Source organism: Cervus elaphus, chromosome 23 (assembly GCF_910594005.1).
Source record: "Cervus elaphus chromosome 23, mCerEla1.1, whole genome shotgun sequence".
NCBI classification, from domain to species: Eukaryota; Metazoa; Chordata; class Mammalia; order Artiodactyla; family Cervidae; genus Cervus; species Cervus elaphus.
The window spans coordinates 35,482,750-35,510,091 of NC_057837.1; the positions used below are offsets into that span (position 1 = coordinate 35,482,750).

Below are 27,342 nucleotides of genomic sequence, written 5' to 3' on the forward strand. Positions count from 1 at the left end.
AAAACTCTTGAATATTTATGCTTTTTAAACCTCTTTCTAACTCTCAGTACACATTTCCAGTCCAAAATAATTAACCTAATTAAAAAAACACACACAGAATTCCCTGGCAGTCCAGTGGTTAGGACACAGTGCTTTCACTGCTGGGGCCCAGGTTCCATCCCTGGTTGGGGAACTAAGATCCCAGAAGCTGTGCTGCATGTAGCAAAAAAAAAGAAAGAAAAAGGAAAGAAAAACGGCTTTTAGTTTACGGACGCCACTTGTATAGAACACTGATGCCTGCTTGTTGGTTTCAGATGTGAAAGTGAACAGCCTAGCCATGTGGGCACAGAACTACCTGCTTCGTGACAGTTCAATTAGTGAGCTTCCCAAAAGACCTCAAGCAGGGCTCATAGTTTCTGACCTAAAACTTAGATGGGAAACTGTTCTGAAAACCAGTACAAGCTCTGAGTTCTGAGTAGCATGAATAGTGACTGTCTAGCACCAACGTTACAAATAGGGCACTAAACGCCAGGCCCGCCCGACCCTGCACTTTCCTATGGGCCTCATCTAATAGCCACCGCCACCTGGGAAAGGAGGCACTCCTAGCACCCCCATTTCACAGACGAGACCCAAAGAGACAGGGGTTCACCACCAAGTCAGTCTGGCTCAAGTCTGTGTTCTCCGACACTATACTATTTGCTTCATAAACTGAAAGTCACTCTACAGGGAATATAAAGGAAACTATATTTCAGTATTATCTATTTCCCACAGGAAGAAAGGAATTCTCAAACAACACTGAAGGAATATTGGAATATCACATACTAGTAGAAAAAGGATTTTATTTCTGAAGATAGAAAAACTAATTAATATTTTTAAATACAGAGTACCAATATTTTTATCTATTTAGCTTAGAATATCTAGAATGTACTAACTGAAGTGTCTACATTCATCTCTTTTAAAAATACGAACATTTTTGGAAATCAGTACCAATATGTTTTTATTTATATGTGAGAGAATATTTGGAAGAATACAAAATGAAAGAGTACTATCAAACTTCTCAACTTTATTGTATTCATTGCCTACGTATGTACATATCTAGAAGTCCCTTTAAATGATTTACACCCAGAGACTGATGTGGATATCAACAATGGTTTGATTCTAAGACTGATTTTTCCCACCTGCTTTGTATATTTTATCTGAAGTACATTCTAATCTTCTTTCACCTGTTCCTATGGCTAGCGTTTTCATATGGTGCCACTGCTTTCAGACTGAACATATCGCAGAATCTCAGACCAGTTTAAAGGGCCCAACAGGAAGATCATGAGAAGAGAGACACTGGATGGAAGAATGGCTTGCCAGGGCTTCGCACGGTTCTTCCAGGCAGTCAGCAACCAGCTTACAGGACAAAACCAGTTCTGAAAGCAAATAAACAGCCATCATGCCTGAGTGCTAATTGCTCTTCTCCCATTAGTGGCTGTGGAATTTTCTGCACCACTACTTTTTTATGGAATCCAACAAGTTTTTAATTCTTTCACTTGCAGGCTTCTTTTTCTTCTTGGAAAGAGACACATTATTTGCTACAGAAGGTAGCAGCAGGGCTGCCAACCCCCAAGGCTGATTACTTGATGGCGAAGGGCGGTCTTTACCTTCCTGATGTAAAATCCAGGCACTTTCTCTGGCCAGATCCACAAATTTTTGCAGTTGGCTTTGACTTACATTTTTGCTAACGTTGAGAGAAGTTTCAAAAGGATTCTGAATGTGCAGCGGAGAAGATTCTGGTTTGTTCTGTTCCTTTCCCTGTAGATCATTACCAGGAAGAAAAAGATGTATGAATATATTAAGGGCTCAGATATAAAAACTGTTTGGTTTAATAAAATGTCAAAAACACATAAAACACCAGCACTAACTTTACAGAGTAAAGGATCTCTTTCCCAAGGGAGCTCGGTATGTATGCATGTTATGTGTTACTGTATGTGTGTGTACTTCTGACTGGCTTTTTCCACTGTAGTTTTATGAGTGCTCTTTAGAGAAAAATAAATTAGGTTTATGAGCTATGGATGATGATGTCACTGCTCCGATGAGAGGTATCTGGACTAAGTCAACCAATAAAAGTATTTTTAACATAACGTTTATCTAACAGAATAGAGCTGGGAAGGAAAAGAAATACGGAAAAGAAAAATGGCAGAAGATAGTTATTTTGGGGACTTCCTAAAAACATACCTATCACACACAAAATAGAAGCACACAGAGTTAGAAGCCTTAAATTAAATATAATAATTAATGTTTCACAAGTATGAAATGAGAAAGGAAGGGAAGGAACAAAGGATTATTCATTACGTATTTTAAAACATTAAAAGCTTCCTATATACATTGCTAAAGATTCGACTTAAATAAGGCTCTGCCAGGTGAGATATCTCATAGAATTAAAAAGAAAAGCCAGAGCTGACTCATGAACATCAGTGATCCACTAATCTATATAATCTTTTCCTCTTTCAAATGATATCACATACATAAATACTACAAAACCAAGTCAGGAGTCTCCAATGTGAGCAGCCCCTGTTAATTCCCTAATGCCTCTCAAGCCACTGTCCAGCAGGGGTCCTGCCCTATCATTATCTCTGAGCCCTGAGTAGTGACGGTATATATAGGGGAAAGCACTTCCTGTGTTCTATGACCTTTTTCTTTTAGACTGCATTCCAGAGCTCTGTGTCTCTTACCCTCTCTATCCCACACTTTTCCTCTCTTTTTTTCTTTTTTAAGCAAGGTCTCCATGAACAGGATAAGGGTCAGGAAAGGATGAAAAAAGGAGAGTTGAAAAAACAACAAAAAAGAATATCTGAGTATGTGTTTTATAAAGCTAGTCTTACACGGGCTGTAACCAAATATCCACATGCTAAACAGAATAAACCTGGAGGCCATCTCACGTATCCTCCACTTGTAAACAGATTCTGCTTGGAGTTTGCTCTGATGGCTCTTCTTTTATGGAAAATGTCTGTCATTCCACCTACTCAGATGAACCAAAATCATAAATTCACTTGCCTAAGTAAATTAAACCCTAAGGGCTCAAACTGAGGGAATTATTAAAATCTATCTTTGGGACTAGGTATTCCATTTCTTCCAAAGAAACTCAATCTGGTTTAAAGAGAAGTGTATATGAAATTATGCTTTCTAAAAAGCTTTTTAGAATATATTCCATATTTTGAAGGATACAGTCTTAGTAGTAGGTGATGACAAAGATATCACGGCAAACTGACAAAGACAGATGCTGAAAAGAATTGGTCTACTAGATGATATCTCAGCCCAAGTCATGTAGCTCCACTAGGTGTCAATTTTTTTATTACTCTCTATCATCATAGAGTTGACATGCAATGACATTTGTTAGAATGCTTTGAAAACTACACTCATTAAATATTAGTACAGTAGAAGACCATATACCTAATAACGAAACATTAAATAGTACTTACCTGTCGAATATTAATGGAATTTTTATTGAATGCGAAATTTCCAAAATACTCAAAAAATTCTTTCAGTAGTAATTCTGTAAGAAAATAAAACAAGGAAGATAATAAGAAAGTCTATTTCAGTCTAAAAAGGAACAAGAAAAAGGAAAACACCTACCTAGTGTTTCTGTGTTTCCTGAAGGTTTAATTCTATTCAAGTCACGAACAAATGTACAGTTGTAGCCTTCTATTATACACTTATCTTCTGCATCTTAAATAAACAGAAATGGAAAATATTTCACATTCTGTTTCAAAGATATTCCCTACTTCAGAAATTTATAATCACACAAATCAAAGCTATAGATTAACATGTCCTATTCTTGGTCAGAGTTTTTTATATACAGTATAAATAGTAGGATTAAAACTCCATTAAAAAGGATTTGAGAGCAATTATGCTACAGTAAAATTAACCTTACATGAACTTTGGTGAACAGACTGTCCATCAACACTCAATGATTCGTAATCTATCCTCTGAGGTCATCAGTTTTCTAATAATAAATGAAAATGTAGACCGTTCCCATCTTTCACCCACTTAAATCCTGGTACTATCTTTGATCAATTATATTTAATTTAGATCTCCATTTTCAGTCTTATTATCCTTTTGTGCATTTACTTTCAACAACTCATCCAAGACACATACAAACTGGATGTTCTAAGAGTTCTGAAAAACTTCTGGTAATTTCAAAGAGGCAGGCCTCTGCAGTGACTGGGATTCAGTATGACTCATTTAACAGCACAGTAGACTCACACAATTCACCTTTCCTAACAGTATTTACATCTTTAGAGGGAATCGTTTCCCTAGTTACGGATAAATATACACCCACCATGAAATCCTTCATCCATTCTAATCCACCTTCCACTGTACAACATGCAGGCAAACAAACTCCCACTCTTAGAAGTCTAATCAACCGCCACTGAAAGGGCTTTCTCCTTTCCTAACCGGAAGGGGGCGCCCAGCCTTTTGTCCCACGCTCCATCAGCAAGCACCTGACCACACAGTGGCTGCAAGCATGCTATCCACTCCATGACCCCAGTCTGGGACTAGAGAGACCACTGCCCAGTCCAAGGCAGTGATGACCTTCCCTCTTCCTACTGGCCAGTCCACAACAACAGTGTCCAGCATACAGCAAGCACATAACCAAGAATCTGAATGGTTGCTGATATTTGACTTTGAATGATTATAATAGCCAGAGAGAAATTCAGAAAGAGATAAAACAAGGTTTCTTCAAACTACTGCCTCCCTTTTTTTGGTGTGGTTTTGGGTTTTTTTTGGTTAAAACCCTGGTTACTGACTTAAGTACTCAAAAATCATTCCAGACTCTACAACTGATTCTATATTCTAAAACTAATCGTTACTCATTTTAACAGCAAATTTTATGTGCACTGTTATACAACTAAAGAATTTATATACAGGTCCATTTAGATTTATTTTTCCTGGGACCCAGGCACATGCCTTATTATTTCAAATTATCAGCAGGCCAGTCATATATACTGATGCTCTTTTAGCTGCTATGTCTTATTTTTCTTTTTTCCAGGAATATATTTCCAACAAAAAAGTAAATCCACATTAAAGTATATCTGCATTAAAGTACTGAATACTTCTAGGAATGTACAGTGATGAAAAACAGACTGTGTCTATAACTGTTGGTCTTCACCAGAAAAAGTTTTTAACAGAAAGTAGTAAAACTTGAAGGAAAAAAACGATCCCCTGATTTAAGACAGGGCCAGTTTTGTTTTTTCAAAACCCCTAAGGCATTCAAACCCAGGAAACAACTCAGCTGTTAAGTCTTCTCCCTTTTTACTCTCGCTCCTGTTTTTCTGCTATTGAGCTAATATACAAATGAAAGCCATTAAAAAATTCAGTTCCTTAGTCACACTAATATATGGTTATATTTCCAGTGCCTACTGAAGCTGAAACTTCAATACTTTGGCCACCTCATGCGAAGAGTGGACTCATTGGAAAAGACCCTGATGCTGGTAAGGATTGGGGGTAGGAGGAGAAGGGGATGACTGAGGATGAGATGGCTGGATGGCATCACTGAGTCGATGGACATGAGTTTGGGTAAACTCCGGGAGTTGGTGATAGACAGGGAGGCCTGGCGTGCTGCGATTCATGGGGTCGCAAAGAGTCGGACATGACTGAGCAACTGCACTAAACTAGCCACAGGTAACAAGTGGCTGCCAAATGGACAACGTGATGACAGGAAGCTCTACTGAACCATGCTGCCGTAGAGAAATCATTCTCAACCTATTCAAACATATGACACCCTGCTGTATGTGTGCATGCTCAGTCGTCTGTCATGTCCAACTCTTTGCGACCCCACGGACTGTAGCCCACCATGCTCCTCTGTCCATGGGATTTCCCAGGAAGAACACTGGAGAGGGCTGCCCTTTCCTACCCTAGGGGATCTCCCCAAATCAGGGACATCTTCTGCACTGGCAGGTGGATTCCTTATCGCCCAGCCACCTGGGAAGCTCCTATGACACCCTATTTCTCTCTGCTCATTTCTATGGAAATTACTTCTTAAAAGTATTGTATGAAACACTGGTGATCTAGAGACAAGGTCAAGTCCTATTACCCCTCCCACCAGGCCACACATGCCAGTGACACTCAGCCCCTCTGGGTGGCACCTACATGTTGTTTCAGAGCACATGCTCTGGGGTAAAGATGGTGATATAAACTCAGCATCTACCTTCACCCCAAAGCATTACTGAAATGAGAGTAAAATGACATAAAATCTTAAAGATGGAGAATAGGAAAGACAAGAGCAACCAAAAATTTTACGTTGAAGAACTGATGGACAAGCAGCAATGACTGAGAGAGATCTGAGAACACTGGGTCCTAAACTAGCAGTAAAGAAAGCCAAGAAGAAACCAGACATTCAGGCAGAGCCCCCAACAGCTTGGCAGCTGAAGTGCCAGATCTGACCAGAAGGACCCAGCCTGGATGCCTGATGCTTAGAGCAGTGAGACCCCCAGGTCTCTTCCTGACAGAAAATGTCAGGTTTATCCTGGAGACAGTACAAGGAAGAATCTCTATACTGGGAGATGCAAGACACGTTTGAGGGTGGGAAAACTGTTCTAAACACAATAAATGGTGTAATAAACGCCAAAGTTTCAGCATGTTAGAAGCCAGGCCTTCTCTTCCAGAAAAAAAGACTGAAAGAGCATGTTCTAACATAGGAAACTTAGATGATGCAAAAAAAAATTCAGCCAAGTGCCTGGAACTCAATGAATTGTCACTGGGTCATGGAGAATGAGCAACTAAAGCTCTCTTCTATGTTGGGGTCTCTGCATCAAACTTGCTGAAAGTACCACCCATTTATTTCTTCTTGAAACCTTTAATTCATCATAGGAAAGAAAAACAGGAGTCCTAAACAAAAGAACTCTAATCAAATGACTGATTATGAGAGGAAGATGCTGGATTAAAAGCATTAAGCACAGAAGTAAATATTACAAAGGGACCAAAGCCAAAACAAGACAGAAAACACAAGAAAATAAAAGAGACACATGGGGGAAAGTAGTAGAGACTGTAAGAGAACATGAAGAAACAAAACTTCAAGAATAATCAAAATATGAAAGCTGCCATCGTGCTCAGTACAAACAGCCTTCAACTTTAAAATATTCAACCAATCATCTGAATCTATTTACTGAACTCCTCTAAGCCAGGAGTGGAAAATGCAGAGACAAAGCAGACAGCCTGACCTAGAAACACTTGGTCAAGGCAGCCAGATCAAAGAACAACAATCTAATAGTTGTCATAATACAGGTGTGTTCCAGGTGTTTGGAAGGCAACAGGGCACCACTTCCTAGAAGGAAGGGAGGAGAGAGGAAGCCAGGAAAGACTTAACAAGTCAGATTCTGGACTGGGTTTGCCTTTTCTCTTCCCTGGCTTGATCGGGATGGGTTTCTCCGGGTAAAAAGAGAAGGCAGGAGAAGAAGCCACTGCAGGCGAAGGCACAAGATATGCAGAAGTGCAGAGGCTCTAGGATCTGTGCAGAGCGTGGAGAACTGCAGCTCCTGAGCTGCAAAGAGGAGAGAAGGTACAAGAAGAGGAGGAAGACAAAGGTCGTGAGGGACCCTAAACGCAAGGCTAGAAGGTCTGGACTTCAACTTCCAGATTTCAAACAGTGGATGACAAAGTCCTAGAAGTGCTGACAGGTGTTCCACAAACTGACACTGCCTTCTACTAATAAACTAGCAGGCAATCAAGCAAGCTTACTCTTTTACTTTCTTCTTTTTGAAACAATACAAATTGATAGGCTCTATCTGAATATCAAACGAGAGGCACAGTTACGAAGACTGTGCCAAGACTCAAGACTGTGCCAAGACTCAAGACTGTGCCAAGACTCAAGACCCTCAGCTCATGAACCACAGAGTTCCCACGATGGCGATGATTTCACAGTTTAACACTGTTTTTATTCTTAGCCATATACTGTTGAAGATACATCAGTCTGGGACCCCTGGTTAAAATCAGAAAGTATAAAAAGCATGGATTTTGAAGAATACATAAATGAGTAGAAAAAAAAATTTAGATACATTCTTCTAAATTATCTTTACCACATCCTTCATACACACATTTACCTATGAAAAAGTATTCCATAGCAAGTTCAAGATTTCACTAGAAGTTCAAAGATCAATGATCAAAAAGTAGCAACAATTATATCAAGTTCACTTTTACATTTATTAGTAATTTACACCTATAATTTGCTATGTGGAAAAAAGCAACTGAAATGGCCTGATTTCTCTGACCATGTTTAAGAATGAGCATGAAAAATGTTAAACAACCAACTTGGTATTTTTAAGTAGAAAATAAAAGAATTCCTATCAAAGGAATGTTTTGATGCCATAGAATGTGAATAAACTTATGTTTGGCTTAAAATAGATTTGGAATAAAAACTGAACATGTCATTTTAAATTTGTTCACAAATCATATTCTTTTTCTAAAACAATTAGTGGAAATTTTAAAAGATAATAGGAAATTACTGAAAGGATTTCAGGAGAGTGAATACTACAATTAGATGTGAATTTCTGAAAATCACTGTTAGTTAAGAACAGAGCAGTGGGAAGGGAAAAGCTGTGCAAATGTCCCCAGGCAGGGATGTGAAGGGCCTGACAGCGGCAGGGGTGGAAGAGAACCACCAAGGTGTGATGGTGTGTCGCCAACATAAATCTGCTTCAAAGCAGCCTCCTTTTTTCAGTTTCTATTCTTTCTTTGCTTCTGAACTCCAAAATCCATGATACTTCCCCAAATAGTTTCTAGGAAAGTAGTCTTAAGCATCAGCGCATACAGCAGGACTGAACAGGAAGTGATCTTTCCAGGCTGCTAACAGGTGAGATCTACCCAGGTTTTCTGTTTGTGTGCATCTTATCTCTTTACTAGATTTAAGCGTTGCCTGAGAACACTGTCTATATAAACCACTGCACCAAAAACCACACCTGAAACATAGTTTGTAGCCAATAGATCCAGAGTGAATGAATGACACCGAATGAGGAGATGAACACAGGCATGGACCTCAAAGGTGAGATACAGGCCCACAGCTCTACCTCCCTCTAAATTTCCTACTTTCCATAACCTACCACACAGAGCTTTTTTAAAGCTTACTTTCAAGTGGTACCAACACTTAGTGTTTGCAGGAAAGAAGAGATTACTTCTAATTTGAATAATAAGAGAAGTGTCACGGAAGTGAACTTAAAAGAATTTATAGATAAGAAAAGGCATGTTCCAGGATGAAAAACAAATATCGTAAAAAAAAGGAGCTAAGAGGAAATGTTATGAACATGTTATTGGCTGAAATGTGGGAATACATGAAGAGAAACAGTGGGAGAAGAGGCTGGAAAAATAGTTACAGGTGAACATCCTATATAATACAAAGCTAAGCCAACTGCCTGGGGTTTATTCTCTAGGGAAAAAAATCCTTTTAAAATCCCTTTAAACAGGGCCACTTTAGGAGTGTACTTTAAAAGAATTATCTGGCAGCAATATATAGGAGGGGCAGAAGATGGAGTGCATATACATTTTCTGAGTAAATCCCTGAATTATCTTCCTTTCATAATTTAAGACTGTAATACTTTAGTATCTCCTCCAGCAGCCTATCAAAATTTCAATTTATTTAAAACACAAATTAAATAGTATACTAATTCTAAAACCATTCACTTAAAATTGCCTATAAACTTTCAACCAAAAAAAAAATTTAGGACCTTGAAACACCATGAAACGGTTTTTGGCATTTCTAAGAGAAATCTGGAAATAGCTTCAAACTTGGAAAGCCATTTGTAAGCTGGGCTCCAATCAGAAGCTGCATCTGGGATATATTTTTCTCCAAGGTCATTCCAAACTTGGTCAAGCCAGCAGAGGCTCCAACTGGCTCAGGAGATGGTAAACAATGTTGCCAACTGACATAGCAAGACAGAGCGCTTGAAAAATTTTAAAGGCTTCAGCTTCACAAATCATCAGCTCTCATGACCCCTGGTGGACATTAAGAAAATTAACAGCTTTCAGATTTTATTAATAGAGGCACAACACTTTGAAAATACATGACCCTTAAACAGAGTATCCAAAAACTGATACTTTCGAACTGTGGTGCTAGAGAAGACTCTGGAGAGTCCCTTGGACAGCAAGGAGATCAATCCTAACAGAAGTCAACCCTGAATATTCATTGGAAGGACTGATGCTGAAGCTCCAATACTTTGGCCACTTGATGCAAAGAGCCGACTCACTGGAAAAGACCCTGATGCTGAGAAAGACTGAAGGCAGGAGGAGAAGGAGGAGACAGGATGAGATGGTTGGATGGCATCATCAATTCAATGGACATGAGTTTGAGCAAACTCCAGTACATAGTGAAGGACAGGGAGGCCTGGTATGCTGCAGTCCATGGGGCTGCAAAGAGTTACCTGACTGAGCAACTGAACAATAAACAAACACACACATGGCTTTGATAACACATGGTAATGCTATCCATTCAAACGGTTAGAGAGAAAACAGATGCTTTGCGTCTCACCTGCAAGGGTTTTTAGGTAGTCTAGTGTTGGAAGAACAGGAGGTGACCTCCTCTGGAGAAAAAAGATGACCATCATGGTGAGGGAGAAATTTGTAATCCAAGCACCAGGAATACTACTCGTTAACGAATGTGCTCGAGCCCAGCATCGGACACTGAACACCAAGGCTCTAACCCGCGAGTCCAGGGCACCATACATGTAAAGCAGTTCAGAACTTTTCAAGGCAATCCTTTGAAAGAAAAAAATAACAGAAATTTTCAACCCCCCAAATTATGATCCCAGAGTAGAACAAAACACAAACCTGGGCACATATCTATCTTCCTCTATCTAAACATATTCAGAACAATAAGAGCAGATCATCAAATGCATTATGTATCTGCAATATAACATTTAATATGAATGGTAACCTTTCATTACCATTAAAACATTCTTCTAAATACTGACAACCACAATGCAGTTATCAAACTTAAAAATTTTAAATCAAAGTTCCTAAACATGATGTAATAAGTGAAATAATACCTAAGTGCTATTCATTAACTATCAATAAAGACACAGGCAAGTCTGTAAGTAAGAGACTTCATACTTTAGTTGCACATGTAGATTAACTAGTCCTTTTCTGTTTTGAGTCATCATTAATTCCTGTGTTTATTTGTTGTACCCACAGCTTTTCTAGTGTTTTAGGGGGCACTGAGGATACATGCAGAGGAGACAGAGAAAGAATGAACAAAGTCAGAATCAGAATCTATCTGGGCTATAGGCATTCCAATCCAACGGTTCTGCAGAGTAATTAAAACGGTGCTGCATGATGTTTCTGATCTTCCTATCAGATGAAGCTGGAAGGGAAATGAAGTCATTTGTAGGATTTGCACTCGCCACAGGAAGAAAAATATGACAAAGATTTCCTGATAACTGAATTTTGAAAACAATTTGATCTTGTTATGGATTGATTATAGGTGACCTACCCTTATACTTTACCATCCAAATCAGGACACTTCAGAATGGGAAAAGGAGATTATCTAGTCCTTCCACAGACAAGGGAAATACTATACTTATTTTATCAAGAAAATATAAGTCTTTTAAAATTCAGCCAAAATTACTTAAGTATACTATTTATAAAAACCACAACTCAGGAAGATTAAATATGTATTAAGAAATCAGTCTTCAGAGCCTATTTTCTAAGTCTTCTAGTCATATGTTATAATGCAAAGAGTTATAAGAAATATTTTAAAATTAAGTTCCTAATGATCAAGACATGTCTTATAATTTCTCAAAGACCCAAGAGAGGGCACATGTTATTTCACAGTATCAACTCCAAACTGCCTACGAAGTACCATCATGGGTGGCACTTTCTGAGTTTAAGGAAAGGAGAGGAAATGGCAGATTAGAAATTCATGGTGATTAAATGTTTTAGCTATGTAAATGAAGCTAAATTAAGCTGAAAAATAAATAGCTTAAAAAAACACACAGTACAAGGTATCTGATATAAAAAAAACATGCAAGTATAAAGAAATATGCAAGTATAAAAAGTCTGATGCATATTAAATAAATTTTTAAAAACTATGGCAACAAGACAATGAAAATAACACTACTACAAAGATAAAAGTCATTTTATTTGACTTACATACTATAAAGAAAATATAGTAATGATAGAAAGTATAGTATGTGTTTTTATTTATTTTTACTCTATGAGCCACTTGAGAGAAATTCAGAAGTACTTAGCACTGACTTGTTAGTGAACACTTGAGTTTATTCAAAACTGCTCTAGACTGGATTTTCTGAATCTATTTTTAGTTATGATTATTTAACAAACAGTACAGGGAGATGAATGCATGCAATGAGCATACTAGAGTATAAAGAAACAAACGTCGCAGCTGAGAAGTTTTCCCTACTGAGAACCAAAGAAAAGTTATCAGAGCATAAAAGAACTTGTCACTCTCATTACCCCCCCTTTTTTAAGCAAACAGGTTGATAATAAAATGAAAACATGCTGAAGAAAACTATGCAGTCTTATTAGGCTGCTCAGTCCACCATCTGTTTGACACAAAGTTGACTATATCTGGAGGCAATTCCGAGGACAAACTCAAGATGCCACTTTACTTTCTAAGTAAACTAGAAGGCTAGATACTCAGGAACTTTTGAGTTGTTATCAGGCTACATAAATAGGAACAATGAAACACAGTTCTCAGAAGATGTTTGTTAGGTATGTTAACATTTTAACACAGTATCTTAACATTTTATTAAGAACACCAAAAAAAAACTCCCAATAGATATATATAGTATAAGAGAAAGTACTTCCTACTTTTCAAGTTTTCACGTTTAAAAAAAATTACTAGTAAAGCATATCCAAGAGTCAAAAATCACTGTTTCTGCACAAGAAAAACTATGCTAATACCTTGTAACATTCATTTAAGATAGTAAGAGACCATACCTGTTGTTAGTAGTCAAATCACACTGAAATCCAGAGGCCTGGTGTGAGAACCTGACAAGGGGACAGCGGGCATTCAGTATTTTCTGTACTCCCACGCAGCCTGGGCCAAACTGGTCTAAGCACTCTCCTATCACAGACAGGATCTTCTGAGTCGCAACTCTTTCTGAAGGAACGTTTTTCACTTGAAATTCCATCAGAAAATTTCCTGAGGTCTGAATAATAAAAACATTAGCAAATAGGAGCTTTTTTAATAAAAAGGAACTTCTGAAACTTTTCTAAAAGGATGCTCTAAGTCATTTCTGGTCAAAACACACACACACAAAACAAAAAATTAATAACCATACAGACGCAAAAAATTCTCCATGCAATCACAGCCAAAAGCAGACCAAAAATCCTCAATTGTCAAAATGAAAAGACAATCAACAGACTAGGAGAAAATATTTGTAAACAGTTCGACTGGACAAGGGCCAATACATACAAATGGCTCATACAACTCAATGACAAAAACAGAAACAAACAAAAAAAGACCCAATCAAAAAGTGCATATAAGACTTAAATAGACATTTCTCCAAAGAAGACACACAGATGGCCAATAGGCATATGAAAAGATGCTCAACATCACTAATTACTAGAGAAATGTAAATCAAAGCTAAAATTAGGTGGGAGGGAGGTCCAAGAGGGAGGGGACATATGTATATCTATGGCTGATTCATGTTGATGTATGGCAGAAACCAATATTGTAAAGCAATTATCCTTCAATTAAAAATTAAAAAACAATTAAATATCACCTCACACCAGTCAGAACAACCATCATTAAAAAGTCTACAAATAATAAATGCTGGAGAGGGTGAAAAGGGAACCCTCCTACACTCTTCGTGGAAATGCAAATTGGTGAAGCCACTATGGAAAACAATATAGAGGTTCTTTTAAAAAACAAAAATAGAGCTACCATATGATCCAAAACTCCATCTCTTGAGCATTTATCTGGAGAAAAATCTGAAAAGATACATGCACCCCAATGCTCATGGCAGCACTATTTACAGCAGATGAGACATAGCAGCAACCTAAATGTCCACTGACAGATGAATGGATAAAGATGATGGGATATACAGTCACACACACACACACACACACACACACACACACACACACACACACACACACACGAATAGTACTCAGCCATAAAAAAGAACGAAATAATGCTATGTACACAACATAAATGGACCAAAGATTACCATGAAGTCAGAAGGAGAACAACAAATATATGACACCACTTATATGTGGAATTTAAAATGATACAAATACACTTATTTATAAAACAGAAACAGACTCACAGACATAGAAAACAAACTTATGGTACTAAAGGGCATGGGGATAGGGAAGGGATAAATTAGCAGTTTAGAATTAGCACATACAAACTGCTATATATAAAATGAACAACAAGGTCCTACTGTATAGCACAGATAACTATATTAACTACCCTGTGATAAATCATAATGGAAAAGAACATGCAAAAGAATAGACACAATATAATTGAATCACTTTGCTGTGTGCCAGAATGAACACGACACTGTAAATCAACTTATACTTCAATAAAAACATTAAAAAAAATCTTCAGTTGTCTTTTGATTCTCTAGAGTATAAAATACTACCTTGAAAGATCATTGGCTTTTTATAATTGACTTATGTAATACTACATGTAGAACCACAGACTCTGTGAACATATACATGCCCTTCCCAAGTCAGCCTTTCCACTTTCATAAGATCTGCAAACCCACAGTAGTTATAACAGGAAGTACATGCATGAGAACAGCAGATCAACAGAAGGAAACAGACAATATAACTAGATGTAACTATAGGCATTTAATAGTTAATAAAATGAACTCTGCAAATTACTGCAGAAATGCTATTGAAAGAATAAGTGGCCATCAAAAAAAGAAACTAGGCTAGTCCAAAACCAAAGTAAATTCAACATGGAGCATAAACTTCAATAAAAAAGGTTTTAATCAATAAAATACCAGAATACAATGGCAGAATGTTTATACAATCATAGAGTAAAGGATTCTCTAAGCATGACACAAAATTCCAGAACACACAAAAGAATATGAATGAATAAAAATGAAAACCATCTTAAGGTCAAGCATATTTATTACTAGATAGAAGACAAATGAAGACAATAATACATGTCATATAAAGGGATCATGTCCCTAATTTATGAAGGGTTTGCACAGAGCGTAATTCTACAAATGGCCAAAAACATTTGAATAAGAAATTAACAGAAGAAATAAAACTGAGCAAGAAACATCATAAAAGATGCTCTTGTTTTCCAGAAACTAAGAAGAAATTAAAATAGCAATGAGTTTTTTTTGATTATCAGTCTGGCAAAAACAAAAAGGCTGACAGGACCAGCTTTGGTGGGTGAGGAGAAACACACCTATCCTGACAAGAGGAGTGTAAACTGGGACATACTTTTGGGACAACTTCAATATTGAAACAGCAAAACTCTGAATATGTAAGATTTTGATTAGTTACTAAAATCCTAGGAAATCACCCCAAAGGAATGCTAATACAAATGAGCAGATTTACAAAGCTGTTCGCTCACTGCAGCACTATTTGTGTGGTAGATACCTTCTAAAAACTCTATCTAGCTTAAAGCCCTCTACCTTCAACCCACCCCTCTTCAAGAACTCATTCCTCCTGAAAGGATCAATGCCCTGACAAAGCACGCGGACCAGACAGGGTTGCGGACAGAAGCACCACGGAGGCTCCCCATCACCACCCAGTGTTTCCACCAGGAACTGCAACTGAGGGTCAGAGGCTCCCACGTGGCTGCAATAGAACTAAGAAAATTCGGGGCAGGCACATGCTATACCACCAGGATGGAAATGTAAAGAAAATCAAAGTGGGGTGGGGAAAGGAGAGTGAAGGGGTGGAAGATATTAAACAAAGCAAAACATGGAGAGAAACAGACCCTTCGTGGATTGTTGGTCATTTATACCTTAGTTCTAGTCTTTTCCTAGGACTCACCCACACTCCTGATTCCTGACTCCTGAGTTCTAGGATGCTTCCTCTACTTCTTCCGTTTGTTTAAGCTGCTCTGGATTGGTTTCTGTTACGCACAACCGAAGAATATTACCTACTATAGTTGGCAATAAAGCAGGAAAAAAGATACTGCTCCCTAACTAACAAAAAAGGACTGGTTATGAAATAAATTATGGTACATTCATTCAATAGACTATTCTGCAGCCATTTTTAAAAGGATACAGTAGACTGAAGCTAAGACATATATATAGATTTAGTTATAATCTCTTCCTAACTGTCCTCAACTCAGGCTGAAGAATAAAACAAGTCCCAAGAATTACAAACCAAGGTGGGATACCAAGACACAGAGCACCAAGAGGAAGGAGAGGTCCATAACGGCATACAGCAATCAAAGAAGCTGCTCGTATGGAAGACAGACTTAAAAGTAGTCCTGCTTTTTGTGTTGTTGTTGTTAATTTATTTTTATTTATTTAAAAATTAAAATTAAAAAACGCTCCTGTTTTTCATTGTATTTCTAAAATGTTTCTATTAGCAAAGCTATTACAATCTTATACAAGCACATATTTCAGAATATAAGTATATAACAACACTGTTTAAGTTAAACCTACATACAAAATTATGTCAAATGGTTTAGTGAGACTGGACCACTGTCTTTTAAAATACTTTTTTTCTAAATAGCTCTCTAGTCCAGAAATCTAACATCCAACTAAGTTTCCAACTCCTTCGTCTCCTTCCAACAGAAAAAAACTGTTTCTTACTGTCTCCCAATCCTCTCAAACATTCTATGAGTTGGTTCTATAGCACCAATCCAGTTTTACAGCTAAGAAAATCAAGGCACAGAGAAGGTAAATAACCTATCCATTGTCACACAGCTGTAAGTAGAAGAATTATTAATCTGCAGTGTGGCTCCTGAGCCCAAGCTTTCACCATCACAACATATTGTTAGCCATGTTAATTATTTAATATAAAAATAACCTAATATAACTTAAGTGTCCCTGCCAGGAATTTAATACAACTTCAAGTATTAAAAGCATGTTAGTCTTAATAAGACTGATCCGTTTCACTGTGATATGTTTTATATTCCTTGGCCAGTTTTGACTCTGTAATTATACACCGAGCATATAGGCACTGTATGGGATGAGGAAATGAACAGAAATGGTCCGTGTTCTGCCCACGTTTATGATACAGTGAGAGACACAGATCAACCACTAACTAAATGTAACCCAGGAGGAATCTGGAGACAGAAAGATGAGCAAGACACTGCAAAAAAGGAGTGATTAATTTTGACTGAAGCAGAGAAAAAAAAATCAAGTATGGTTTTAAGAAGGTGGAATCAGAACTAGGCCTTGCAAGACGCTTAGGAATGGCGGTCAGGAATGGAAGGAAACAGCACTCCTCACTGGAGAGATATAACAATTGTTTAGTTGTTACCCACATCATAAAAGTGCCTTACAGTTAGGTAATTAAATGATGTGACTGAATAACTGGGTGTGTGAAGATACAGAATGAGAAATTATCACTAAAATGAATTATGAAACAGATCATTTCAATTCTATGTTAAAAAGAACAGTTCTAAGTTTGTGGATGATCTGTGTTTTAAGGTAACTTCAGCAGAACCTGAGGGCTAGAATACCAAGGCATGAGGCGAGGAATACGTGGAAAGCAAGATGTTGTTATAATCATTTAACTGAGAATTTATAAGGGACCCTGTGACTGCAGCTTTGAGGATGTAAATGAAGAGGCAGGCCTAAAAGATTAGCTTAGATTTCTTTGCTTAGGTGACAGCAAATATCAGGAAAGCTAAAATGCCACTAATAAACATGTGACACATAAATAAGAACTTTCATAAGAACTTACGAATATTAACAAGGAAATGAAGATAAACTTTTGTTTTCAAAATGTTAAGTTTGAAGATTCAACTGGATAGTCACACAGAGATCATTAGTTTGAAATACATAGGAAAGAACCGTCATAGAAATCTAAGATTGTACAAAAACACAGAAGTTTTTCCAAATCAAAGTTGTAATTAAAGCCCCTATTATATTGTTTGGGATGATACCAGACACACTGATTAACTTCACTCTGTCAGACATGCATGTTAATAAACCATAAATGGGATATAAAATCTCTAAACTGTAAGTGGAAAGAAAGTAAGAGATGAAAGGACAGAATAAAGAAAGAATTCAACAGGAGGAGGAAAGGAAGAAAAAGCAAAGGAAAAGCATAGAAAATGGGAAATAAAAAATTAAATAGTAGAAATAAAATCAAATTGTACCAGTAATAATAAATAAAAATACTCAAAGATAGGAGTAAAAGCATAAAATTCAGTGATTTGCTATTTATACCCAAAATATAACAACATATGTTATGTTGCTGAGAGAAATATCAACAATCTCAGAAAGAGCCTCTTGATGAGGATGAAAGACTGAAAAAGCTGACTTAAAACTCAACATTCAAAAAACTAAGATCATGGCATCCTGCCCCATCACTTGATGGCAAATAGATGGGTAAAAAGTGGAAACAGTGACAGATTTTCTTTTCTTGGGCTTCAAAATCACTCCAATGAGTCAGTTCTTCGCATCAGGTGACTGAAGTATTGGAGTTTCAGCTTCAGTATCGGTCCTTCCAATGAATATTCAGGACTGATTTCCTTTAGATGGACTGGTTGGATCTCCTTGCAGTCTAAGGGACTCTCAAGAGTCTTCTCCACACCACAGTTCAAAACCATCAATTCTTTGGTGCTCAGCTTTCTTTATAGTCCAACTCTCACATCCATACATGACTACTGGAAAAACCATAGCTTCTCATTGGAAAAGACCCTGATGCTGGGAAAGATTGAGGGCAGGAGGAGAAGGGGCAACAGACGATGAGATGGTTGGATGGATCACTGACTCCATGGACATGGGTGTGAACAAGCTCCAGGGGAGAGTGAAGGACAGGGAAGCCTGGCATACTGCAGCCCATAGGGTCTCAAAAGAGTCAGACATGACTTAGCAACTGAACAAAAATGTGAAAGCTGAAAATAGTGATACAGAAGAAGGTTTCTGAAACAGATAACAAATGGCCATCTTAATAAACAAAAAAGAATTCAAAGAAAAGGCATTTATAGAGATGATGGACATAACAATGATACATGAACAACCCAATAAAAAGGCATAATAATCATACACTGAAATGTAGCTAACATAGTCTTTGAATACTGTAAAAATCAGAAGAATTCTGAGAAATGAATGGAAGCAAATAACATGAGATGTAAAAAGTATTTCAGTAACTAGGTTATACAGACAAAATGATTAGTTAATATACACATAATCTGAAAAACACAGTAAGTAACCTTGATCTACCCAAAAAGTTTCTCAACCCCCGAGGGGAACAATCATTCTATTACATGTTTAAGATATTCACAAAAAAATGCTCACATATTAGACCAATGCAAAGAAGATTTTACAATTCCAAAGAAGCAATATCAAGTAGACTTTATTCTGTTACCACACTGCCTCTTAAGCTTAGAAATCAAGTTATAATCTTATTAAGTCCAAAGATTTCCTTTATTTCTTCTAATAATTTTAACTTTGTGATTTAAAGAAATGCAGTTACCTTTTGAGCAGTAAATTTTCCAATTTCATCTAGATCCAAAAACATGTCCAAATCACATCCTAGTTTCCCGAAACTATTCACTGAGGAGCCAAAGGGTCTGACTGCACAGTCCGGAAAGTACGCAGCCGCTACGTCTTCAATGAGAGAGCAGGTGAGATACCGGAGCCTGGTGTTCTCCTCTGTGAGCTGGAATTCCCTCAACAGAGTGTTCAGCTGATCATCTACCTAGCTGGCCAAAACAAAACAACAAAATACAGAAAATGTTCAGGTCATGTTGCATAATGGTCATTTTATTTCAGATATTTGATGGCTTAGGAGAACGACTTTAAAAATACACAATCTTTTTACATTGAGCCTTATTAAAAATGCCCTTTGTACTGAAGAATGAGGAAGGATACCAGCAAAATAAAAGTTGGCTAGAATTAAAACTACTACTTTTCTTAGGCACTGAGTATAAAGTATTGCTTCAGGAAAATGTAAAGTGCTCTAGTAGAGGAGGTAGAAACCAGCACAAAGCTGGACATTTAAAGGACGTTGCAGGGGAGAGGAGAGCCAGTGTTAAAGGCAAGGAACACTAGAAAGCAGCAGTTTCAGGAATGAAGGCCCATGATCCCCCAGTTCCTTAGAACAACAATCCTGTATGTTCCCTAGGAGACTGGTGTTAAAATGATCATACCATGAAGGTGCCTGCTGGAGCTTAAATATTCATATTTAAAATAAAAACCACAGCCTTAAAGGCCCACAAAGTAGAGGAAATATAAAAGCTTAGAAGTTTTTAAAATTAGAAAAATCAATACCCCCAAATAGTATACTTTGATAAATAAAACCATAAAGATATTCTTGAAAAGAACTAGCTAAACCTTTGACAAGCCTGTAAGAAAAATCAAAACTAACATAAACATCATGGCATCTGGTCCCATAGCTTCATGGCAAATAAAAGGGGAAACAATGGGAACAGTGACAGACTTTATTTTCTTGGGCTCCAAAATCACTGCAGATGGTGACCGCAGCCATGAAATTAAAAGACACTTTCTTCTTGGAAAAAAGGCTATGACCAACCTAGACAGCATATTAAAAAGCAGAGACATTATTTGGCCAACAAAGGTCCGTATAGTTACAGCTACGGTTTTTCCAGTAGTCATGTACAGATGTGAGAGTTGAACCATAAAGAAGGCTGAGTGCCGAAGAATTGATGCTTTCGAACTGTGGTGTTCGAGAAGACTCTGGAGAGTCCCTTGGACAGTAAGGAGATCAAACCAGTCAATCCTAAAGGAAATCAGTCCTGAATATTCACTGGAAGGACTGAGGCTGAAGCTGAAGCGCCAATACTTTAGTCACCTGATGCGAAGAGCCAACTCATTGGAAAAGACCCTGATGCTGGGAAAGACTGAAGCCAAGAGGAGAAGGGGGTGACAGAGGATGAGATGGTGGTATCACCAACTCGATGGACATGAGTTTGAGCAAACTCTGGGAGATGGTATAGGACAGGGAAACCTGGCGTGCTGCAGTCTATGGCGTCACAGTCAGATACAACTGAGCGACTGACCAACAACTACAAACCTTAGAGCAGAAAAAAAGACAAAAAAACAGAAATAAGATCTTTTAGTTTACAAAAAGAATATCATATACAATTATATGTCATGTTGACAAGAGAAAGAAAACTAGAATAATCCAAAGGCCCAAAACTTTGGAAGAATGTGATTACTTATGATTACAAATGGTGCACCAGGTAAGGAGTGGAGAAGGATTGGTTTTACTTTTCACTTGGTCAGTATGCTCTGTAATTTGAATATTTAATAATAAAAACTTAAAATGTGCAAAACAAGTCAAACACACATATATCAAGTTGGGGAAGTATACCTAAAAACTTACACTTTCTGCACAACAAAGTAACTGATAAAGCTTCTTGCTTGAAGGAGAAGACTGGTTACTACATTGAATACTTGACAGTTCAGAAGTCTGGTTTGATGAATTTCTCAATTTTAAATTGAAGTAACGTGACTTGAATGGAATTGCAGCCTCTGGGCCCAGGCTTGGAGTCCGAGTTATATTCTGCAATGAAGTTACACTTTCCTTCTGACAAAATTCTATAACAGCGTAAAGACCCTAGATCAAAAACATAAGAATAGAACACATTCCTAAATACTATTAATATTTTTAAACTAAGTGTTTTAGTTCATATTTCAAAGCAACTATCACAACATGAAAAATGTTCATTATTAAAATCTACAATGGTATGCACACAAGCAATGGTTTTAAACCATTATAAGCAGAATAATAAAAGGAACACTATAAAATGGTATGTGAAGCTGAAAATAATGCTGACACAGAAAATCAAAAGGTAAAAAAAGATCTCCCACTGGCTCCAGTGCCTAAGATAATGGAATGATTTAAAGTAGTCAAATTATGATTCAGTTATAATTCTGCTTATAATTCTGTAATACCCCTATAAGGACTTCTCATATTAAAAAAAAATCATTAAAGAAAAAGATAAAGAAAAAAAACCTCATTAAAGATAAAGAAAGCTATAGGATATCAACAGAAAATATAACTTTACCATACTGCAGAGGCAACAGAGCAAAAGATAACTTAAAAAAATATATATGACTGTTAAGTCAGACTGTTTCTCAAACACTTACAAAACTTTCATAGAAGAAGTGGCTGTTAATAGGTCCGTGCTGGGCTAAGAACTTGAGAAACTTTTTCTCATCGATTTTGTTTGGGCAGTGGATCAACACGGTCCGCTGAGCCTGCTCTCGTCTCTCGTTTTGCACCTCAGAGAATCTCTTTTTTGGAGTCCTGTCTTCAGAGTCTATGAATGAGACAAAGACATTACCAACACACACGTAAAATTTAAAGCATCTCTTGATAAGGTATATAAAGACTGTACACTTGACTACAGTCAACTTTATCCTAACCTCATCTTATTTCTTCTCCTCCTTTATCAAAGTGAAGTTGTGCTCCTCTCAATCTTTCTATTACCATTCCCTTGTGATTACCATTAAACTGTCCACTGTTTTGATTGACTACATTCAATGAACAGTGCTAAAAAGGAACTGTTCCACAAAATTTTCAAAGTAAAACCACTTTTATAAATACACACATAGTAAGTCTATATAAGCTGTAACATTTCAAAATCTAAATGAAATTCTTACAAGCCTGAGTGCAATGAAACAAAGGTGCCAAAGTCCTCTTTATAAAATAATCTTTTTAAGAAAGCCTTATTCTTTGACTTCTTGCTGTGTTTCCAGTCCGGTCTAAGCTCCATGGCCTGAGTATGAAGCTCCCAGCACCTTGGCCCCTTCTCATCCACCTCAACTTCCGCCACCTCCTCCTTCTCCACACTGCTTACCTACAGTGCTCTTCACACAACATCATCACACACACTATGAACTTTTCACAGACTCTTCTCTCCGGCTGCAATGCCCACCTCCTCATTTTCTGTCTCACAAACTCCCATTCATCCTGCAAATTGTGCTCGGGTCTGTGGAGACTTCTGACTCTTCTTGGCAGAATCGCCTCCACTCTGTAATACCTCACTTCAACATCTCTGGAAGAATGTCAGTCACAGTGTTGTATTTATTTTAACAACACAGAAGAGAACCTGTCTTCCCTCCTGAGGACAGGGATGACCTCAGTCTACTGACAGCCTTTCCACCTGGTCCCTATTTCCTTTTTTTAATGGTCCAAGTTTTTCTCATCCACTCTTCCAGTTGTAATTACCACCTCCATCTTCTTGTTGCTGCTATTTACTGAGTCTACACTGATGTTCAACTGCTAATTGTAAAAGTAAAATTAAACTGCAAAATTTCATAGAGTAAATGTATAAATGCTCCTCCAGTTCTAATACCCAAGTATTAAGTGTGATACTTTTCCAGATATTTGCAAGGCATATATAAACATATACATCTGTACCTCTCCAGAGATAAACATTTTTCACACAACTGAAATTACTGAAAATGTACTGTATATTCTGTTCTGTAATATGCTTTTAAATATTTAATACACTGTCATATCTTTTCACATCAGTAGATATATATTTACCTCATTTTAAAAATAATTGCGAAAAAAATAATTGCATAAGTATTCTTGGATATTTATGGTAATTTAATTAATCCTCTATGATAAATATTGAGATGGTTTACCTTTCTCACTATCACAAGCAACACTGCAATGTCATCAGTATACACTGTCTTTGCACTTGTCAGTATTTGCCTGCAGGTGGACTACTGAGGAGAAACAGAAACTGAATTTGAGAAGGAGCTCGAGAAGTTTGATGAATGATAGAGAAACATGCTTGAGAAGACAGGAGGTGAGGGGGGAAGGCAGAGTCTACAGGACTAACAGCTCTGGCCTTGAACAACAGAAAGTACGAATGATGTAGACAGAACAAAGTCATGAAAGAGGGGTCAGGAAGTTCAGGTAATATAAGTTCATTACCTTGTAAAAAGGCTGTCAAATGTACAAAGAACACAAAGTTGGAAGGAAAAAGTAGTAAGTGCTAATATTTTAAGACATTCAAATTTGCAGTGGTCGTGATAACAATCTGATAAGCAAAAACACAGAGAATATTGCCCTTCATTTAGAATAAAAAACAACATAAACATACAAGCACACAACGGGGGTGGGGCAGGGTGGGAGGAGGGGAGGGATCAGCTAGCCGTAGATGTATAAAAGAAGAACAAAAATGTGATTTGATGAAAGTTCAATATAAGCCAAGGGAATGTATCAGCTTCTGGGGTGAGAATGGGGAGAAGATAGATACAGATATAAAATCCAAGTTCGAGGGGTACTGGCACTTTTTCACTATTCACTGGTCAGGCCACACGTGGAGTACATGCTCTCCTCCAGACAGAGGGATCTGAAGGATGCTGATTAACCAGAGAGCATCTGGAAAGAAGTAATAAAAGGTCTAAAACTCTGGTAGAGAAGCACTGCAAAGAAAGTAGAGATTTACAACCTGGAAACAAACCAATGTGAACACGACAGCTATCCTTCCACTGGTGCAGCACTTTCCAGTTTTCACAAAAACATTCTCTTCTGAATCTCCTAATAACCTTTTCAGATAGACAGGGTAAGTATCATTAATGATGAAAAAACAAATCAAACATCTAACAAGCTGGGTAGCCTCCTGCAGAGTTTAGCTGCTCCTTGGTTGCCTGACACATGTCCCCTGTTCTGGTAACACACAACCCTGTCTGTGAGGTTGTAGGGGGCGGCTGTCAATAGCTGTCTTCCCATACATGTGCCCATGTCCCACTAGGCGGGCCAGGACTCTCAAATGATTTGAAACAGCTCCTCTTGGTCCAGTAGGTGAGGGTGGTGGGGTGGGGTTCGGGTGATGATCAAAAACTCTTTCTTAGGATCTTTCAAATTCAGGCAAAAGATTATTCTCCCATTGGACAAAGTTGCAAGCTACTAGGGGCCATTCCTCCCCACCTACCATGAACAACTCCTGTAGAAGAAGAACCTGAGATAAGGAGGCCGCCAAACAACAGGGGCGGAAATAACTCACTCTCATCACACCCATCCAGGTGACCTTAAAGCAGTCACGTCTCCTTCTGGAGTTTGGTTCCATGGTTGGTGTATCCTCCCTTTAATTTGAGTTAGTTGCTGTCATCTGCACCCAGAGTCCTGAACAATACAAATTCTTGTTCTTAAATCAGGGTTCTTTCCATTTCTCACATGAAAGCTATGTCAAAACCAAGACCAACAGGGAAATGGGAAATTAGTAGCTTTAGCTCATTATAAATATTTTCCAGCCATCGGAGCCTCATCAAAAGTGAACTGACTGACTTATGAAACAGTGTGTTCCTTGTTACTAGAAAATGTAACTAGCAAAACTTTGGCAATGAGTTCTCACACTGAGTGAATAACTCAACAGGGTATTTCTCAATTTTCTTCTAATTATAAAATTACATAGAGTAATCACCTTCTTCTCTTTAAAAATAGGAAAGCAATTCAAATGAGGATTTTGTTACTTATTATGCCTCACAAGAATCTCTAAATATTTAGCCAGTTATATTACCCTAATGATACAAAATGAAACACATTTCCTAAAGAAAACAAAAAAGTTCTACTAAATGAAGCTTTGGAATCAGAAGGGTTTATTCTTACCTTTGCTACTGAATAGCTGAGTAAGCTTGAACCACTTACTCGCCACTTGGACTAACTTGTTTCTACATCTATAAAATGGAGTAATAATTCCTTCCAAACTGAGTTCACATAGTTCTGTATCTCAAAAAGCATATGAAAATACTCTAAAATTAAGCCACTATAGTCATGTTAAATTATAATAGCTTCTTTGGCAGAAGCCTTACTCAAATTTCCAGTCACTTAAAGAGTTTCTAACAGAAGCAGTTTCTACTACACACAATGCAATCAACATTTCAATGAACTTTCATATGAAGTAATATTTCCCACTCACTGTCAACGAGTCTCTCAGTCTGATGAGGACAGCAACCCTATCATTTATTTTAAGGAAAAACACTTTCCTTGTTTAGCCTTTTTAAGAGCTGTTCCCAGAAATAATTTCATACCTTAAAACTACAGCTCCAAGAAATGGTAAAATCAACACATTATGTTTAACAGCGGGACTCGAGGTATAAATCAACTCAGCTGCAAACCACTCAGCACCTTGGGCCTCTGTCTACATCTCTAAAATGGAAACAATGATACAACTCCTGCTAGATTGCTTTAAGAATTGTAAATAGCATACAGGCATCTCTTAGGTCTCAAGAGGGGTGGCCAGACTTCTGAACACACCAACACATAAACTTAAAACTCCTGCCTGTTCCAGCCCCTGCAGATCTGTTACCAAGCTGATTTTGTTCAAAATGGCCAGAAGAATAAAGCAAAAGGCAGTAACTTTAGAGGCAGAGCCTCCACTGGAGGACCAGGGATCCCAGTTACTCATTCATCAAGGCTTCGCTCGGCCTCCGTCAGAAACCTGTGAGCATCAAAATCAGTTACGTTTGTGAGCGAGGAAGCTACCGAAAAAGGAACTGTGGAAGCACTACCATTACCGGCAACAATGTTTCGCCAAACTGTCAAACACTGGCAAATTGTGTTCCTGGCCTGCAAACGAGCCTTGAACGACTTCATTGCTGGACACGGAGTCCCCGAAGGCAGAAATGTCACAAACCCCGCTACTACCACGAGCCACGGCGGCGGCTCTAGATACCCCGAGCGCGGTCAGACGAGGTCGGGACATGGCCTCTCCGATGGCCAAAGGCTCCCCGGCCGCTTCCACAGGTCAAGCGCCCGCCCGCGACTCCAGACTCTTCCTTCTGCCCTGGCCCGAGGCAGATCGCGGCTACAGCCCCGGCACCACACCTGTCTCCGCGCTCCCCGAGGACTGCTCTTCCCTCCTGAGGTCTGCGGCCACCGTTCCTGGGCAACTGAGAAGCCTGCGAAGAGGGCACTGGACTTGGCTTCTCTGAGCGCGCAGGGACAAACGGGTCAACAGCCCGACGCCGCGAGCCGCCATTGTCAAAGAGGCAGCAGCACGAACTAAGGGGCGCCGGGCCTCCGCGCACGCGCGCTGAGGCGAAAAGGATGGGAAGCCTAGAGGGTCAAACTAGGCAAAGGACGTTTCCCTTAGAAATATGAAATGCGGCCAGAAAAAGGATGCCTGACCTTTCTGACATGTTTTAAATATTTCCACTCTCCCACGGTTCTCTGAAAGAAGACGCTCAAGAGAACGAGCAGGCGACTTACTCTTTCACATTGAAAATAGAACCAGAGACAGGGGCATGAGGAAGGGGCGCTGACTTGGGAATCTAAGAATATAATAAA

The 27,342-nt window shown here is 38.2% G+C and overlaps 1 protein-coding gene across 2 annotated transcripts; it reads right to left on the reverse strand.

Annotated features, from left to right (window-relative positions):
- Positions 1 to 1,022: 1,022 nt before the first annotated feature.
- On the reverse strand, positions 1,023 to 27,067 carry LOC122681487 (mitochondrial poly(A) polymerase). 2 transcript variants are annotated; one of them, XM_043883640.1, is made up of 9 exons: positions 26,881 to 27,067; positions 22,185 to 22,357; positions 21,418 to 21,651; positions 19,546 to 19,770; positions 12,907 to 13,118; positions 10,481 to 10,707; positions 3,598 to 3,690; positions 3,444 to 3,517; positions 1,023 to 1,776 (listed from the first exon to the last, which is right to left on the reverse strand). In XM_043883640.1, exons 1-9 carry the CDS (start codon positions 27,032 to 27,034, stop codon positions 1,474 to 1,476), a joined length of 1,695 nt encoding a protein of 564 aa, XP_043739575.1. In that variant the 5' UTR covers positions 27,035 to 27,067; the 3' UTR covers positions 1,023 to 1,473. The 2 variants fall into 2 exon arrangements, with proteins under 2 accessions (XP_043739575.1, XP_043739576.1); XM_043883641.1 differs by lacking the exon at positions 26,881 to 27,067 and adding an exon at positions 26,571 to 26,834.
- Positions 27,068 to 27,342: the final 275 nt, after the last annotated feature.

Excerpts from the sequence above, each read along its gene's own strand:
- LOC122681487 (XM_043883640.1), bottom strand. The coding sequence starts at position 27,034 with ATGGCGGCTCGCGGCGTCGGGCTGTTGACCCGTTTGTCCCTGCGCGCT. Across the intron at positions 19,771-21,417 it reads TACTTTGTTGTGCAGAAAGT|GTAGATGATCAGCTGAACAC; the intron begins GTAAGTTTTTAG and ends TTGGCCAGCTAG. Across the intron at positions 1,777-3,443 it reads ATTCCATTAATATTCGACAG|GGAAAGGAACAGAACAAACC; the intron begins GTAAGTACTATT and ends AATGATCTACAG.